Raw genomic sequence first — 16449 nt, forward strand, 5'->3', positions numbered from 1 at the left:
GCAAAGAAGAGACCTCCCTAAAGTTATACAGAAAAAAAAAAACTGAGGTATTAAAAAGTTAATCTATCTTGTCACTGTATAGAGAAATGTCCATCCTATGCAAAATTGGCCAAAACTAACAAAGCCACAAAAGGACTGCCTCTTAAGGATTTAAATTCAGATACTAGACCGCCATTTTGATCACCCGAGAGTTACTCATTAAATATGACTGAGAGTACATATTTGCTGGTTTGTGGGCACTCTAAGTATCTAATTACTTCAAACAAAAGGCTACATTCTCAATTTTTTATATTTTGTTTTTATTCGAGAGTTTACTCACAGGCAGCAGTTTAAAATTAGGCTTTTAAAATTAAAGGCCAAAACTAAAAAAAATCTGCAAATGTGACATTTCTAAAAGAATGATCATCTTAATAATTTAAACCCTAAAATGTCCTGTGGAGTTAAAGTCTTTATACATAAATGCGTAAGATCGATATCATTTAAAATAAACAACTGAAAAACCACAGATGGTGGGCAAATTTGTCAATGAAGATAAACATCAGTTTCAGCCTTCCAGGGTATGAACACCAGCAATGAATTCATCTTGTGAGAGAATATGCTTCAGAATTTGGCCTTTAAAGTCTCTTTCTCCAGCAGCAAATCAGCATATCTATGCTGAAGTTCCTTTTCTCTTTCCTGTTGTCGCTGAACATCTTCTTTTAGACACTTGAAGAAACAAAAACATTAAATAATTTTTCATGTGTAAGCACACTGAAAATTAAAAATATCTTACGGTACTTTATCATCTTACAAACAGCTGAGTTAAGTCAACACTCTCAAGAGGTAAGTATTCCCCAAAGAGAAAAGAAATAGCAACTACTTTTGCTATGAAACCAATACTGTGGCTGTGCTTTGATCTGGTCATACAAATACCATCTTGTTATAAAATCTCTGCTGCTATCTCAAATAAACAAGCCATTATTGTCCTATCAATACCACAAATGCACTTAAATAAGCCCTGGCTGCCCTTTATCTGCACAGGGGCTATCATGCAAACTTGGCAAATAAAGTTAAACCAAATCTGCCCAAAGGAATATGATGCTCTGGGATGACTAGCTATTGATATATCCCCAGCATCCTAAATTACAAAACAAAAAGACACGGGTTTAATGTACCTCAGGGAACTATATAAATGGCATGCAATTAAGTTTCAGAGGGAAAAAAATCACTAGGATTACTTATTCTATTTCATAGTGTATCTACATACAAAACAAAAAATTGGTAAAGGAAAAGCCTTGTGTATCCAAAACTGGCCTGGTCTATCCATCTACACACAGACAATTCTAGATTAAAAAGTCAAAAACTGGGGGGGGGGGGGGGGGGGGGCGGGGGGTGAAGGGGAAGCTGAGACAAAATGAGAGAGTAGCACAGACATATATATACTACCAACTGTAAAACAGATAGCCAGTGGGAAGTTGTTGTATGGCAAAAGGGAGTTCAACTCGAGGATGGAAGATACCTTAGAGGACTGGGACCGGGAGGGTGGGAGGGACTAGAGGGAGGGTGGGGGGGAGTCGAGGGAGGGAATACGGGGATATGTGTATAAAAACAGATGATTGAACTTGGTGTACCCCCAAAAAATAATAAATTAAAAAAAAAAAAGTCAAAAACTTTAGGCTCTCACTGAAAAAAGCCAGACTATGTCAACTGCAAAAGACAGCCTACACAGGAAGGGAAAGAGGAAAGCCCTGCTGATTCTTTGGAGCTCTCTCTAAGCTATGCAGCAAGGCAACAATGTTACCTCTAGCCTCCTGGGAATAGCAGAATCTTCATGTTTCTTGAGTTCTTCAAAAGTGCGTAATTCCAAGTAAGCCTGCTCAATTTGGTCCCATAAGTCATTCAACTGTTTCATGAGCCCCATTGCACGAGACTGGTAACCCCCAAGCAAAATTTTCATTTTCTTTTCCATCTTTGCAGCTCTCTTGGCTTCTGTCGTCATGTGACCCCTGTTTATCTGGGGGTCGGGGGAGATCACATCAGCACACATGAGAAAAGCAGGCTAAATAACAGGACTAAACAGGCATGACTGGTCATCTACTGCCTCAAAGCTAAAGTACATTAGATGCAATCTCTATCAAATTACCCATGACATTTTTCACAGAACTAGAACAAATAATCCTAAAATTTATATGGAACCATATAGACCCAGAATTGCCAAAGCAACGCTGAGGAAATAAGAACAAAGCAGGAGGCATAACCCTCTCAGACTCTGGACAATAGTACAAAGCTACAGTAATCAAAACAGTGTGGTACTGGCACAAAAGCACACATATGGATCAACGGAACAGAATAGAGAGGCCAGAAATAAACTCACACACCTATGGTCAATTAATCTTCGACAAAGGAGGCAAGAATCTACAACAGGGAAAAGACAGTCTCTTTAGCAAGTGCTGGGAAAGTTGGACAGCCACATGTAAACGAAGTTGGAACACACCGTCACACCATACAAAAAAATAAACTCAAAATGGCTTAAAGACTTAAATATAAGATATGACACTGTAAAACTCATAGAAGAGAACACAGGCAAAACATTCTCTGACATAAATTATACCAATGTTAAAAATAACCAAAAAATAACAAGCTACACAATCAAAAAATGGGCAGAAGACCTAAACAGACATTCCTCCAGAGAAGACACAGAGGGCCAAGAGGCACATGAAAAGATGCTCAACATCATTAATTATTGGAGAAATGCAAATCAAAACTACAATGAGGTACTACCACCTCACACCAGTCAAAATGGCCATCATTTAAAAGTCTACAAATAACAAATGCTGAAGGGGGTGTGGAGAAAAAAGAACCCTCCTACACTGTCAGTGGGAATATAAATTTGTGCAGGCACTATGGAAAACATACCAGTATGGAGATTCTTCAAAAATCTAAAAACAGTTTCCATATGATCCAGCAATCCCACTCCTGGGCATATATCCAGACAAAACTATAATTCAAGAAGATACATGCACCGCTATGTTCAAAGCAGCACAAGTCACAAGAGCAAAGACACGGAAACAACTTAAATGCCCACTGACAGATGAATGGATAAAGATGCGGTACATATATACAATGGAATACTACTCAGCTATAAAAAAGAGTGAAAGAATGCCATCTGCAGCAACATGGACTGACCTAGAGATTATCATACTAAATGAAGTCAGAAAGAGAAAGACAAATACCATATGATATCACTTATATGTGGAATCTAAAATATGACACGAATGAACTTACCTACAAAACAGAAACAGACTCACAGACATAGAGAATAGACTTGTGGTTGCCAAGGGCTGGCAGTGGGAAGGGAGGGATCGACTGCAAGTTTGGGATTAGCAGATGCAAACTATTATATACAGAATGGAAAAACAACAAGGTCCTACTGTATATATCACAGGGAACTATATATTCAGTATCCTATGACACATCATAACAGGAAAGAAAAAAAAAGTACATTAGAGTTTCTTATACTTCAACTACCTTAATAGAAAATTAGGCTTAAGAAGGGCTTCTCTTGCACTTGAACAATTTTACAGGTTAGTCCCAAATAAGTTATTCATAATAACTTCACCCATGACTCAACCTCAGAGCAGGCTTGAATTTCATAGTATGGGGAAAACGAACCTTCACCTCCAAACATAACCTTTGCTATCATTAATCTGCAACAATTTTGGGACTGGCAGCGATGCATCTATATCTCAAAAATGCACTTCTATATATTATACATTGAGTACATTTTTAATAACTGAATAATATCCAATCAGTGTACCACAGCTGTGATCAAAATATAACCCCTTCAAAGTACAAAATTACAAGATTGTTTATATAAGGTTATAATCCTAAATTAGGCATAAAACCCATGAGGGAAAGCGAATATCACATTTGGCAACAACAACAACAAAAAACTTTTTAATTTTTGAGAAGCAAAAAGACATCATAAAATTAAGAGAAATGACAGTTTTCCTATTAAATATGTATACTGAGCACAAGTGAGCTGCCTCCTCAGATGAGTCTAAAGTTAGGTGAAAAGAATTTAAAATGTGGGACTTCCCTGGTGGCACACTGGTTAAGAATCCACCTGCCAACGCAGGGGACACGGGTTCAAGCCCTGGTCTGGGAAGATCCCACATGCTGAGTTGCAGCTAAGCCCAAGTGCCACAACTACTGAGCCTGCACTCTAGAGCCCATGAGCCACAACGACTGAGCCCATGTGCCACAACTACTGAAGCCCAAGCGCCTAGAGCCTGTGCTCCACAAGAGAAGCCACCGCAATGAGAAGCCCGTGCACGGCAAGGAAGAGTAGCCCCTGCTTGCTGCAACAAGAGAAAGCCCACACAGCAACAAAGACCCAATGCAGCCAATAACTTAACTTTTTAAGAAAAGAATTTAAAATGTATAAATTTAAAAAAGAACTGGAGAGGGACAATTAGCGGAAGGTTTCAACAAAAGTCTAGAGCTGATGCACAAGGGCAGAGAAAGCCCCAGCTTAGAGGGTCCGAGGAGAGGCGGCTGAGCAGGGAGAAGATGTGTGATGCAGAATCCCCTTAGCATGACGCCTTCTCTAGGTACACGTTCTACATCCCACAATGCCATCACTTCATCATGATCTGCAAATGCCTGTTTCCAACATACAACACTTAAAACTGTGAGGCCAAAGCCTTAGGGATAATTATTAAATCTGTGTTGATTTGTGTCTATTGGCTCCTCCCCGCCCCCCCACCCCTACAATTCCTTCCTCTCCCCCACCCCCCTTTAAACTGATTTCATCAAACGACTTCTACAAACAATCAAAACTAAGTAGTTTCAGGATAATATATACCCAAATGATACTCTGTAATTCGTAATAAGGTAACTGAGAGCATCCTGTAACAAGGGAGACAGTGTGACAATTTTTTTTCTGATATACTAAATGTGGGGGTGGGGGGCAGATAAGCAGAAGTGGTACCATGGGAAAATATTGTCCAATACAAAATATTGATAAGAAAGCTCTTCATAGGATGTTTTTAAATATTTAGAAACAATATAATCACTAAAACAAATATACAGCTTTCCATGATGACAACTTTGAAACATCCACACTTCAATGCATTATGTCTGATTTAAAAACAAACATGTCAATCTCAATACCATTTTTTTAATAGAATATACAGGAACACCAAGAAATACAGCGTTCCCCAAAATATAAAGTACACTTTTACTGGAAAAGTAGTACTTCATACCTCTCCATCTCCAGCTTACTTTATTGAAGTCAAAGTCAAATAAGCCTAGGGCAGAGGGGGCGGCAGGGAAGGGACACACTGCATGTGTGCCTTAAGAATATGAGATGGATCTAAAATTAATTTACATGAAACTCTTTTAAAACCATTCCTATCCATAGAGACACAGATGTAGAGAACAAACATACGGACACCAAGTGGGGAGGGTTGGGGGGGGAGTGAACTGGGAGATTGGGATACCAAACTGCACACTCTAAATATATGCAGTTTATTGTAAAAAATAAAAAAATAAAAAGTTAAAAACAAAACAAAACCATTCCTATCTTCAGCATTTTATAAAAGTTAATAAGCTTCTATTCCTCTGCAATGAAATTGAAGACTAAATCCATGAATAAATAATGTCCTTTATAAAAGAGCCATTTTCCTCTAATAGATAACAAATCAAAGTGAGTTCCATGGCCGTGACATGTCTTCTAAGAGTCAGGAAATACTGGGCCAAGTCAGCAGCACAATAAAGTGGAGAAGTGAGTCACTCTTTCTACCCAGCATGGCCACTCAGCTGTTTTGAGTTGATGTAGGTTATTTAACCTCTGCATTTCCATTTCTCCATCAGTAAAATGGCAGTCATTGCTAAAAGTTACTATGAAGCCTAAATAAGATAATGTACAAAAAGGCCCTTAGCCACCCAGTAACTGGCATAAAGTAAACAAGCAGTTATAAATGTTAGCTCTGATTACAACTATTATAGGTACTAAGAGTTTAACCATTTTGCTCTCCTAATAGACCAAGGGACTATGGATGACACTTTAAAACCCCCCTTTATTTTTCTTTAGTAACTTTATTTATTTATTTGTTTGTTTGTTTGTTTGTTTGTTTATTTCTTGGCTGTGTTGGGTCTTCACTGCTGCACACAGGCTTTCTTTAGTTGCAGCGAGTGGGGGCTACTCTTTGTTGCAGTGCGTGGGCTTCTCATTGCCGTGGCTTCTCTTGTTGTGGAGCAAGGGCTCTAGGCGCACAGGCCTCAGTAGTTGTGGCTCACGGGCTCTAGAGCGCAGGCTCAGTAGTTGTGGGTGCATGGGCTTAGTTACTCCATGGCATGTGGGATCTTCCTGGACCAGGGATCGAACCTGTGTCCCCTGCATTGGCAGGCAGATTCTGAACCAGTTGTGCCACCAGGGAAGTCCCTAAAATCCTCCTTTAAATTCCAACTTTAATTTTTAAAATGATGGGGGGCATTCCCTGGTACCGGCAGTGGTTAAGAATCTGCCTGCCAATGCAGAGGACAGGGGTTCGATCCCTGGTCCAGGAAGATCCCACATGCCGTGGAGTAACTAAGCCCATGCACCCACAACTACTGAGCCTGCGCTCTAGAGTCCATGAGCCACAACTACTGAAGCCCGAGAGCCTAGAGCCTGTGCTCCACAAGAAGTCACCGCAATGAGAAGCCTGTGCACTACATCAAAGAGCAGCCCCTGCCTGTCACAACTAGAGAAAGCCCGCGTGCAGCAGCGAAGACCCAGTGCAGCCAATAAACAAACAAACAAATAAATAAATAAATAAAAAGATGGGGATCACTTCCTGGGAATAAAGCAAGGAAAAACAGCTGTTCCTTCTTTTAAGTGAGCAGTTTGCCTCTTGAGGACCACCACACCAAGTAACAGGTACCGGAGCACAACGCTTTTCAACCTCGGCTAAACTTTAGAATTAACCGCAGAGCTTTTAAAATCTACCAGTGCTGTAAACCCAGAAACTCTTATTAAAGTGACCTCAGACTACCGTATTTTTAAAGCCCCCAGATGATTCTAATATGCAGTAAGGATGGAGAATCCTGTTTCAGCCACTGTCATTACAGAAGCTAGGTGTCAGTTGTTTTCTTTTAACTAGACCTACCAAAAAGTCCTCATTTCCAATAAAAAGTGAACTAAATCCATAAGTTAGCTGCATCAAGTTCCTTATACTATAATTCAGCGTGTTCCAGGAATACCAACATTAAATATCCTAATCATATGTGGATTCAAATACACATTTCAAAAACCTTAACAGCACAGAATTTCAAATTAACACAGTGCTTTTTTTTCAAACTGGTCATACAAATTATCATTTTTATTGGTTAAGATAATTGAATTAGCTATACACTGTACTCCATGGAAATTCGATTTCCAATTTGGTGTAACAGCATAATACTCATGCTCAGAAAGTGTTTAATTCGTCATCAAGCCACATTCACTATGATTGGTACCTTGTATCTGGGAATTACCTCACCTCACACAGTTGGGTCATTTATTATTCCCAGAACACCAAAGATTTTAAAACTGCAAAGTTGCTAGCTTCCATTTAATGCCAAGAATTTTATTTAACTTAACTCAAGCTTTATTAAAGTCCTCTGGCTCAAATATTGTGCTAAGATTCCAACCAAATATGGAAATAAATTATACAAAAAAATTAAAGTACAAAAAAAATTACTTCAGTCAAATACCTGTATGTTAGTATAAAAATATAAAGAAGAAATGGAATACAGCTTTTCATATTCAATTTTAGCTTACTTATCTTACATCTGCCATCTGATCATGAAAACGTAAAGGAAGATATCTGCATACAGTACTTGGTAAAATGCTCGACCTATAACTGCTCAATACATTTTAGGAGGAAAAAAAACTAACCTATAACGTCTGTCCTTTTTCCAGCCAATAAATCTCAAGCATGAAATGCACATGCATGTATGGAACAAGACCTACCTTAAATCAGCTCCAACTCCCCCCACCCCACATTCATACACAGAAACAACAGTAAAGTCCAACAGAGCATAAAAACTTATTGTTTAAAATACGCAGAATTGAGAAGAACCAGACTCTGGTTTAACCAGATTAATATTTCTAAGCCCTTTTAGGAAAACTACAATTAAGCATTAGCAATTGCCCTGAAGGATAACTTATTTTGAACAAAACAGTATTGGCTTAAGGAGCTTACACTGCCTCTTACAGCTGATTTACCAAAAATTCTTCCAAACAATGATTTTCAAACCACTGCATTTATAGCTGATTTACCAAAGTTGTCAAAAGCATTTTTTTTCAAATCCTGAACTGCATTTAGAGATAATATACCAAGTCTTCTTAGTAATGGAATCAGGATTAAATGCTTTGTTCCCTTGTCGCCAGACGCGCCTCCCAAATGTGATTATAATGGACGTGTGTGTTTAAATATGGATCAGCACAAAATTTCTAATAATCTTAAAGTTCACCATAACTATCAGGATTTTAAGGTAGGACAACATCTGATATAATTAAAGCTGACTACCTCCAACATGAAAGCATAGAATTCAAGAGGAGATGAATGAGAATATATGTAACACAAATGTGGAGGAGGACCAAGCTGACGAATTTCACGCATCATAATTCTGTTTTACGATACGATGTTTGGAATTTGTTTCAAATAGTGGGGGAGGGGGATTATCATGAAATAAGAGCGGCTGTCATAGCTGGGTGACAGCATAGGAGGATTCATTATACGAGTTGACTTTTAGGTATATTTGAAAATTCCTGTTATAAAAGGTTCTTTAAAATTCAAAGTCAATGTCTACTCTAAAGGATAACTATGTTGTTAAGACCATACACCACAAACCATGAAACATCAATACAATGAAATATAATGGAGACGTTAAAATTTACGTCAACTATTTCCACATACAAAAATGTACATACGAAATGTTAGGATCCACAATTATGTAAAATTCATTTATACTAAACAAAATCTAAGCCTTTAAGTATTACTCAGATCTCTCTCTTAAAATCGATCCTTGTCTCATATTTCAGACATTCATCAAAATTCACAGAACAAAAACTTAGCCACCCTGTTATTCAAGGTGAAGTTACTCCTCAGTACCTTAAAATATTAATTTAATCTAATTTAGCTAACACTAAGCGTGATATGAACCTAAGAGACATGAGTGAGATTCCTATTCACTAAAACTTGCCAACTGCGAGGCACACAGCATCTCATTTAATCTTACATTATCTCAAACTCTCACTTCCATGAGATAAAAACTATTACACACCCAAATTTTACAGGAAAGAAAATCTGAGACCCAGAGAGGTTAAGTAACTTGCCCTAGGCCACAGAGTCACTAAGAGATGAAGCTATGCAGTTGTGTCCTACTTCAAAGTCCAACACATTAGGCTACATCACAGCTAATATATGTCCTCCCTGCCTCAGCCCCTGAAAGGCAAACATGCCTGAAGAAATTCAAGCTGTGGGGCTAAATGGCTTAATGCCACCAGACAGTTCACGGAAAAACAAATTATTCTAGACACACAAACAAGATCTCAATTAATGAATTTGCCCCTCATTCCTTCCCTGATTTAGATATTAACCTGTATGTAGCCACTTACAAGAATTTTATTTGACACTGGAGAAAAAGCTTTCAATTTCCTCAGCTTATATTTTTTTAATTCCTAATTCTTTTATTATTAACAAGCTATAAAACTATAGGAAAACAAATATCTCAGAAAATTTTTATGGGGAAAAAAGGTTATTTAACAACTTTTTAAGAAGTTGGGCAGAATATAACTAGAATAATTATTTAGAGATTTCACCAAAGCTAATCTTTTGCCACAGACTTTAAAAGACAACAAGTGATCAGGTTTTGTTTTTTTTTTTGAATGATACTTATAATATTATACTATTAAATGAACAGAGTAGTATATGGTGACCCCAATTTAGTTTTAAAGGCCTTCCTCCTTTCACCCACAGAGATATCTGCGGATGTACATATATTAATCTTTTCTATCATATTTAATCTTATATATATACATGCCCCAAGATGTTTAAGGTGATTACATTTGAATGGTATGCTTTTTTCTCTCTTTTTTTTTTAAACTTTCTACAAAGTACAGGTATTATTTTTAGGGGAAAAAAAAAGCCTACAAATGTTATTTTTTAAATGCATAGAAGAGAAACTGTCTAAAAAAGACTGGCCAGAGACCAATGGAAAACTGATGGTCCCCAGGAGATGAATCAGTGGAACTGTAAGTGTTTCCTCGGGTCGTTACAGAAGGGGGCTGTGTAGGACTTATAAAAGTGTAATTGTTACTTTCAAAATCACTACATTTGTTAGGGTTACTAAGCTTAAGTAATTCCAAAGTAAACACATTATCCTTGGGTCTCCAATACTGTCTTCAGTTAAAGTCTGTTACAGTGAGGTTCAGAAACATTAAGAGCATCCCTCACTGAAATTCTTGCTAGGGGACCCAGAGTATAACCTCACACCACTGGAAAAACAGGTTTCAGGATACCTAAAATAAATACAGAGTTAATGGCAGCTCCAATTCCTAGTCCATCATTCCACAATATGATCCTATGCAGTAAATACGTGGTTCAACCACTGAAATGTTTGCAAACAACAGGAGACCATGAGTGACTCTCCTTTCATCTCTATACTGTTCACCAGCATTAAGGTATAGCAGTGACCCATCTCTATACTGATGAGATGCAGGTCCAATTAAGTGATTATTGTCAGCATCTATCAGTGAGCAACCATCAGATTGCAGCCCTGCAAAGCAAGCTAAGCAATAAGGCAAAACCCTACTAAACACGTTTCCAAGAAAGGTAATGTACCAATAAAGCAATGCCGAGAGCATTTTACATTTGCATAAATTAGGAAATGAAACCCATAAACTGCAAGAAACAAATTCAACTCAACGCTGAGGCATCACAAAAGCAACACGGTTGTCATAGGAGGTCTCTGGTCTTATGCTCCCAGAGTTCTTGCTAGAAAAAAAACAAGATATCTGTTAATGCCTTTAAGGGTCATGGCACAGAGCCGAACTTGAGAATGAGAGCATTTCAAAGTACTGGGGACTTCTCTCTTGCCACCACTTGCCACCCCACACATACCCACTCACCCACAAGGGAACGTCAGCATAGACCTGCTGAGATACAACAACATGTAACCCCTCCACCCCAAACTGCCCACTAACTTAATCCTTACGCTAAGTTTTCACTCTTTAAAGTATTAAGGGAATTGTTTTCCTGTGTAAAAATATGACTTTATAATGAAAATCACTGAGAAAATAGGATCCATTGTGCAGCCAATTTTGCTGAAATATAACCATTCAACAAAGTCAGGGGTCCCCAGAAGAGCTCTACAAATACACTGAGAAGGATTTTAAATGTGTTATCTGTGTTCTTTAAGTTACTTTATTTCCAAGAAGTCAATGTTACATAATATTTCTTGACTAAATGGACTGTGCCAGTAAAATACAGGGAGAAGTATTACTTCTGGACCTAGTTTCCACCTCTAAGGAAAGCCTTTCCATTTTTACAGCTAACATGACAAAATCTACTTTTCAGCCAAACTTCCTCAACATAGCAGTTTAGATACTATTTCAAATACTATTAAATTTAATGGCAGGCCTAAATTCAGACTTCTCATTTCACTTTTGCACCTACTGGAAATTATTTCACTCAAAATAATTATGTCTTCAGACGATTTCCTATTTCCACTTAAAGTGGAAACAAATTAGAACACTTCAAATTCTATTTGCACTTCCCAAATACAGTAATGACTCATTTATCTGGCATCATCGGAAAATGAGGTTCTCCATGTTAAGCATTTTCCAGATAAATGAAGTCCAAAGAGCAGAGAGCTCCTCTGCCTCGTTCCCTGCTTTATCCCCAGGGCCTAGAACAGGGGCTGGCACGTGGTAGATGCTCAGTAACATTCACTGAATGTATGCTTAAATAAAGTACGAAAGCTCTTTACTTTTAACCATTTGATGAAAATTCTTCTACAGTTATAGCCGTCCCTCATTTTCTGTTTTTTAAAAACACGACACTGAACAGAAATTAAGCTTTTCTTGTTAATTGGGGTATCACTATAAAGAGCAATCACTCTGCCCTCCTACATACACCTATAACACCCTCAAAGCTATTCAAATTTAACAGGGCTTTTTGCCTCCATATTTAAATGGCCTCAACATGTTGTGGGTTTTCAAAACTTTTCCTTTTCTGATACTAGCTGTCATTTCTGTTGGCAGCTGCTGCCTTATTTTACACACAAACGTCTGGTACGGTTCTGAAGTTAATTCTACCTCCTAAGCAGAATAAAATACATGGACTTGGTTACAATTCAGAAATCTTTCCCACTTACTTCTGACCTGCAGCTACATGCTGATTCTATTTACTTAACAGACTCCTTCTGCCACCCACAACATTCTACATAAAATCTGAGATGGTTCTACTGGTTTTAAATGAGTATCTTAAAGATTTTCATTTAAGTTCTAAGTTTCAAATATTAATCATGAGTAATGGCTCAAAGACCAGCTCCAATATAAACCTTGGGGCATATTTTTTTAATCCATTTAGGAGACACCAACCACGACAAAGCTGGATTTCATCTTGCTTGATACGCTGTGATAGGGCCATAGTTTAGGTTCACTGTTCCAGAGTTCATGGCGGCAAAACTCAAACACAGTGGCAGCCATGGTGTACTGTGCTTGCACAGCAAGGCATAGCTCCCTGAACCTAAGAGTGGAAGGATAATTTAAGTACAGCCTTTAGTTTATATAATACAACTGGAGTTCCTTCCCCACAACAAACTTCGAATAATGTTTATAATTTAGCAATCAACTGAAATGATGAAAGAATTACCACAATTGAAATAAAATATTTATGTATTTCAAACCAGGAGAATTGTGTCTTCAAAAACTAAAATAAGCTAAGACAAACCTAGTTCTGAACTAGGGATGGATACAAATAAAATGGGGAATTTGTTTATTTGGGTTTTTGAGTCTCTTTTCTTCTTTTTAAAGATTTAATGAACTTTCATTTGAAATAAGCATAGTTTACTAAATTAAAGGATTTGATTACGTGTTCTTTAAAAGTAACTCGTTGGGTAAACATTAAAGCAAGTTATCCAGGAGTCAAGAAAAGAAAAATTACTTCAGACTGTTTTATGAATATTCTTCCAAAATCACCAATCCTTCAGCAAAAATAGTTCAACGGAAGATTTCAGTTCCTGGTACTGAACTGAACAAAGAGAACCACATGTTTTTAATGGTTGCTCATAAACGACCCAAATAAATCTCCAAAGAACAGCAGTGGTTCTCGCTGTATTTTTCCCTTCAAAACTCACAAGACCAATTCAGCACAGAAATAAAAATTACTGTACTTTATGGCACCACTCACTTTGTGACACATTTATTTGCTGTCATGAAAGTTAGTGCCTCAACGAAGTAAATGAGATTTAGGGAAAAACTTTTTTTTTATATTTTAAACAGCACAAAATGTCCTTACCATTTGAGGAAGAAAGACTTTACCCACCTCAAATGAGATTTTCAAACTAAGTGAGAGACCCAAGTATTTATATATAAGTGTTACAGGAAGCTTTCCAAATAGCTTTCCAATCAATTATGATGCTGACCTTAGATCAGAATTACACTGCTAACTACCACTTATAAGAAACGAAGCCTACACAACAGAAAATATAACTTTAATTTAACCACTGATGTTCTTTTCACTTTCCCTGACTGCAACTGTGAACGAAAACACAGAGCAACAGCACACCCTGCTGGAAGTTAGTAACACACCGGGAGTCACCAGCAGCGCTGGAATGCTAAAATTTCACCCAAGATGAGAACTACTTCAGAAAGTCTAATTTCCCTCTAAACAATAAAAGAAATTCACAGGAACTACCCTTAGGTGCCTATACATGTGACCTTATAGGTAAAATTAAAAATTAACTAAAGGATATCGCTTTTTCCAGTTCATTTCCCTAGCCCCACAGAGCCCCAACCAATCCCAAGTGATTTTACTATTTTTTATTTTAACTGTAAATAAAAACATTTTCAAATCTACTTTCTGTAAAGGGAAACTAGTAATCACGTAAGAGGAATTTGAGGCCACTTTCTGCGTGTGACTGCCTGAAGCACCCCGTTCTCCTTCCCATCCCAAGATATCTTGGCCTCAGAAACATCCCTGAAGACCACCATTAAGAATTCACAAGGCAGCCTAGCGGTCCATGAACCACAATTTACATTCCATTGGCAAAAAGCCTACACAGATTCTGGAATTCGAAACATGCAGACTATATTAAGAAACCACATAACATGAAACTCCCATCTAGTACGTTTCAGCATTTTCATAGACGTGAAAAATCACAGAAGCCATTGTCTACCCAACTCAGCGCTCTCTCTGTAACAAACTCACAGGAGTCAGAGGATGAGCAAAAAGGTATACCAAAGTTTTTTAAGTGCGGCCTCTTGGCTACAGAAAGAAAGCTCCCTGGTACACTGAGACCCCTCTTTGGAGAAAACGGCATTGCTATTCCAGCACTGATCCACATTGTTCTGAGTGACTAGTGTTCACATCTTGCTTCCTTGCTCCCGTATCTAAAAGGTACTGACTGACCTGTGGTCAGCCTAGAGGGCCCTCTTTATCACGAAGGCCAGCAATTCTGAAAAACCAATGAAGAAGACCAAGGAAGATCAAACGCTTCAGAGCAGTTTTTCCTCAAGAAATTCGAAAACAACAATTACCTTAGATGTATTTTTCTGAAGTTGTCTCCAGTGGTATTATTTGGTTCATTATTTCAATCAAAGTACATTTAAATTAGAATTTTAAAAGGATACCAACCTCAAGCCTCTTTTCCAGTGACTCAATTCTGTCCTTTTTGCTAGCTAGGTTGGCCCGTGTGTAGCGGCTCTGCCCAGGAAGATATAAAACTTGACTGTAGCATTCTTCCCACACCTGGTTATAAGCTTCACTTGAGAGTTCTCCGTGGCTCATACCTTGTTTTACCACTTCCATCTCCTGTACCAGAACATCCTGGGCCTGTTCACAATAATAATTTCAGTAAGCCTGAGTACTAGAGATACTTGCCATCAACAGAAAGTTTTAAAAGACTAGTTTTTACTCCTCTGGGCAAAGACAATGAGCTTTGGTTGACTGACTGTTTTTTGGAAGGGGGTTATGATACCTAAGCAAAATGTATTAAGAAGCCTAGAAGTCAATGCAGATTGATCTGAAAAGCCAAGCATCTATGCGTTATCCCCAATAATACAAAAGTTCTTTGCCTTCACTCATTATAGCAGCAGCTAGCATATTTTTCAGATATCTACTATGTGCCTGGGACTGGATTGAAAAGTTTTACCTACTTTATCTCCAAACAGCACACCACCCTTACGAAGCCGTCAACATTAACCTCACTCTAAAGCTGATGAAACTAAGGCTCTGAGAGATTCAACAGCTTGTTCAAAAACACAGCACTAGCAAGTAGACAAGGCGGGGTCACAGTCAAGCCAAAGGGCACCAGTGTGTGGGGGTGCTGCTCCCGCTCTACCATCCCCTACTACACTTCAGGCTTCCCCGTGTGGTGAAGGGGAAGCAGGCGTTCTTTGGACACACGCCTTTTTTTCTGCCCCTGCTACTGCCAGGGAATAAGACTGGAGGCAGACATCAAATAATGACAGATTGCAGACCAGCTTCTGTTCACTAGAAAAGATATGGTTTAAGATGACAGAATGAAGATGGAGCTGGACAAGCCTGGGCTCCAATCACAGGTTTAGCATTTAAGTAGCTATCTGAACTTGCTGAACTTCTGTGAGCCCGCTGCTCATCTGTATGTAGAGGGGAGATAATACCTAACATGTTTGTTATGAGGATTAAGTGATACAGTATACACAAAGAGCCAGCCCAACACCAGACACACAGACTCCGCGAGCATACCACATGAGCTTTTTCCAGCCCTTTGCTTCATGGCTCATGAAAAACTGACAATTACTTTTTATGCTTTATAGAAAGCTTTCAATCACTCCAGGAACATCAGAAAATAAACACAGACCAAAATACATAAAGTCAAGATAAATAACCAGCACATGAAAAAATTTAAAGAAAAAAATGGAAAATCCTGTCTACAGAAGAGAAAGAATGGATACTTTTAAACAATACCTCTTAGGGGAAATAACAGAAACAAACCAATTTTAACACACAATGAAAATCGGGCACTTTATTATCAGAGAAATGGTATTTCACTCTGAAACTGTACGTAGTAAAAATTTACAAATTCAGCTCCTATAATAATTAGGACAGAGTACAGCTAAGTTCTGCTTACACTGTCCCTGAAGAATCTGTTTAAGTAAATAGCTGCTTCAAATTCTTCAGAACAAATGGGACTATAAATAGATAAATAAAATATGGGAGGCTATTGAAACTA

The 16449-nt window shown here is 38.1% G+C and overlaps 1 protein-coding gene across 1 annotated transcript in view; it reads right to left on the reverse strand.

Moving 5' to 3' along the window:
• Positions 1-280: 280 nt before the first annotated feature.
• The window catches only part of CDC5L (cell division cycle 5 like), a 44284-nt gene continuing 28115 nt past the window's right edge, over positions 281-16449 (reverse strand). Inside the window, exons 14-16 of the mRNA XM_057699394.1 lie at positions 14871-15068; positions 1781-1993; positions 281-705 (exon numbers count right to left, since the gene is read on the reverse strand). Coding sequence (XP_057555377.1) covers positions 601-705; positions 1781-1993; positions 14871-15068 — 516 coding nt within the window. The 3' untranslated portion in view covers positions 281-600. The remainder of the gene's footprint in view (positions 706-1780; positions 1994-14870; positions 15069-16449) is intronic.

This window comes from Hippopotamus amphibius, chromosome 11 (assembly GCF_030028045.1).
Source record: "Hippopotamus amphibius kiboko isolate mHipAmp2 chromosome 11, mHipAmp2.hap2, whole genome shotgun sequence".
Classification (NCBI taxonomy): domain Eukaryota; kingdom Metazoa; phylum Chordata; class Mammalia; order Artiodactyla; family Hippopotamidae; genus Hippopotamus; species Hippopotamus amphibius.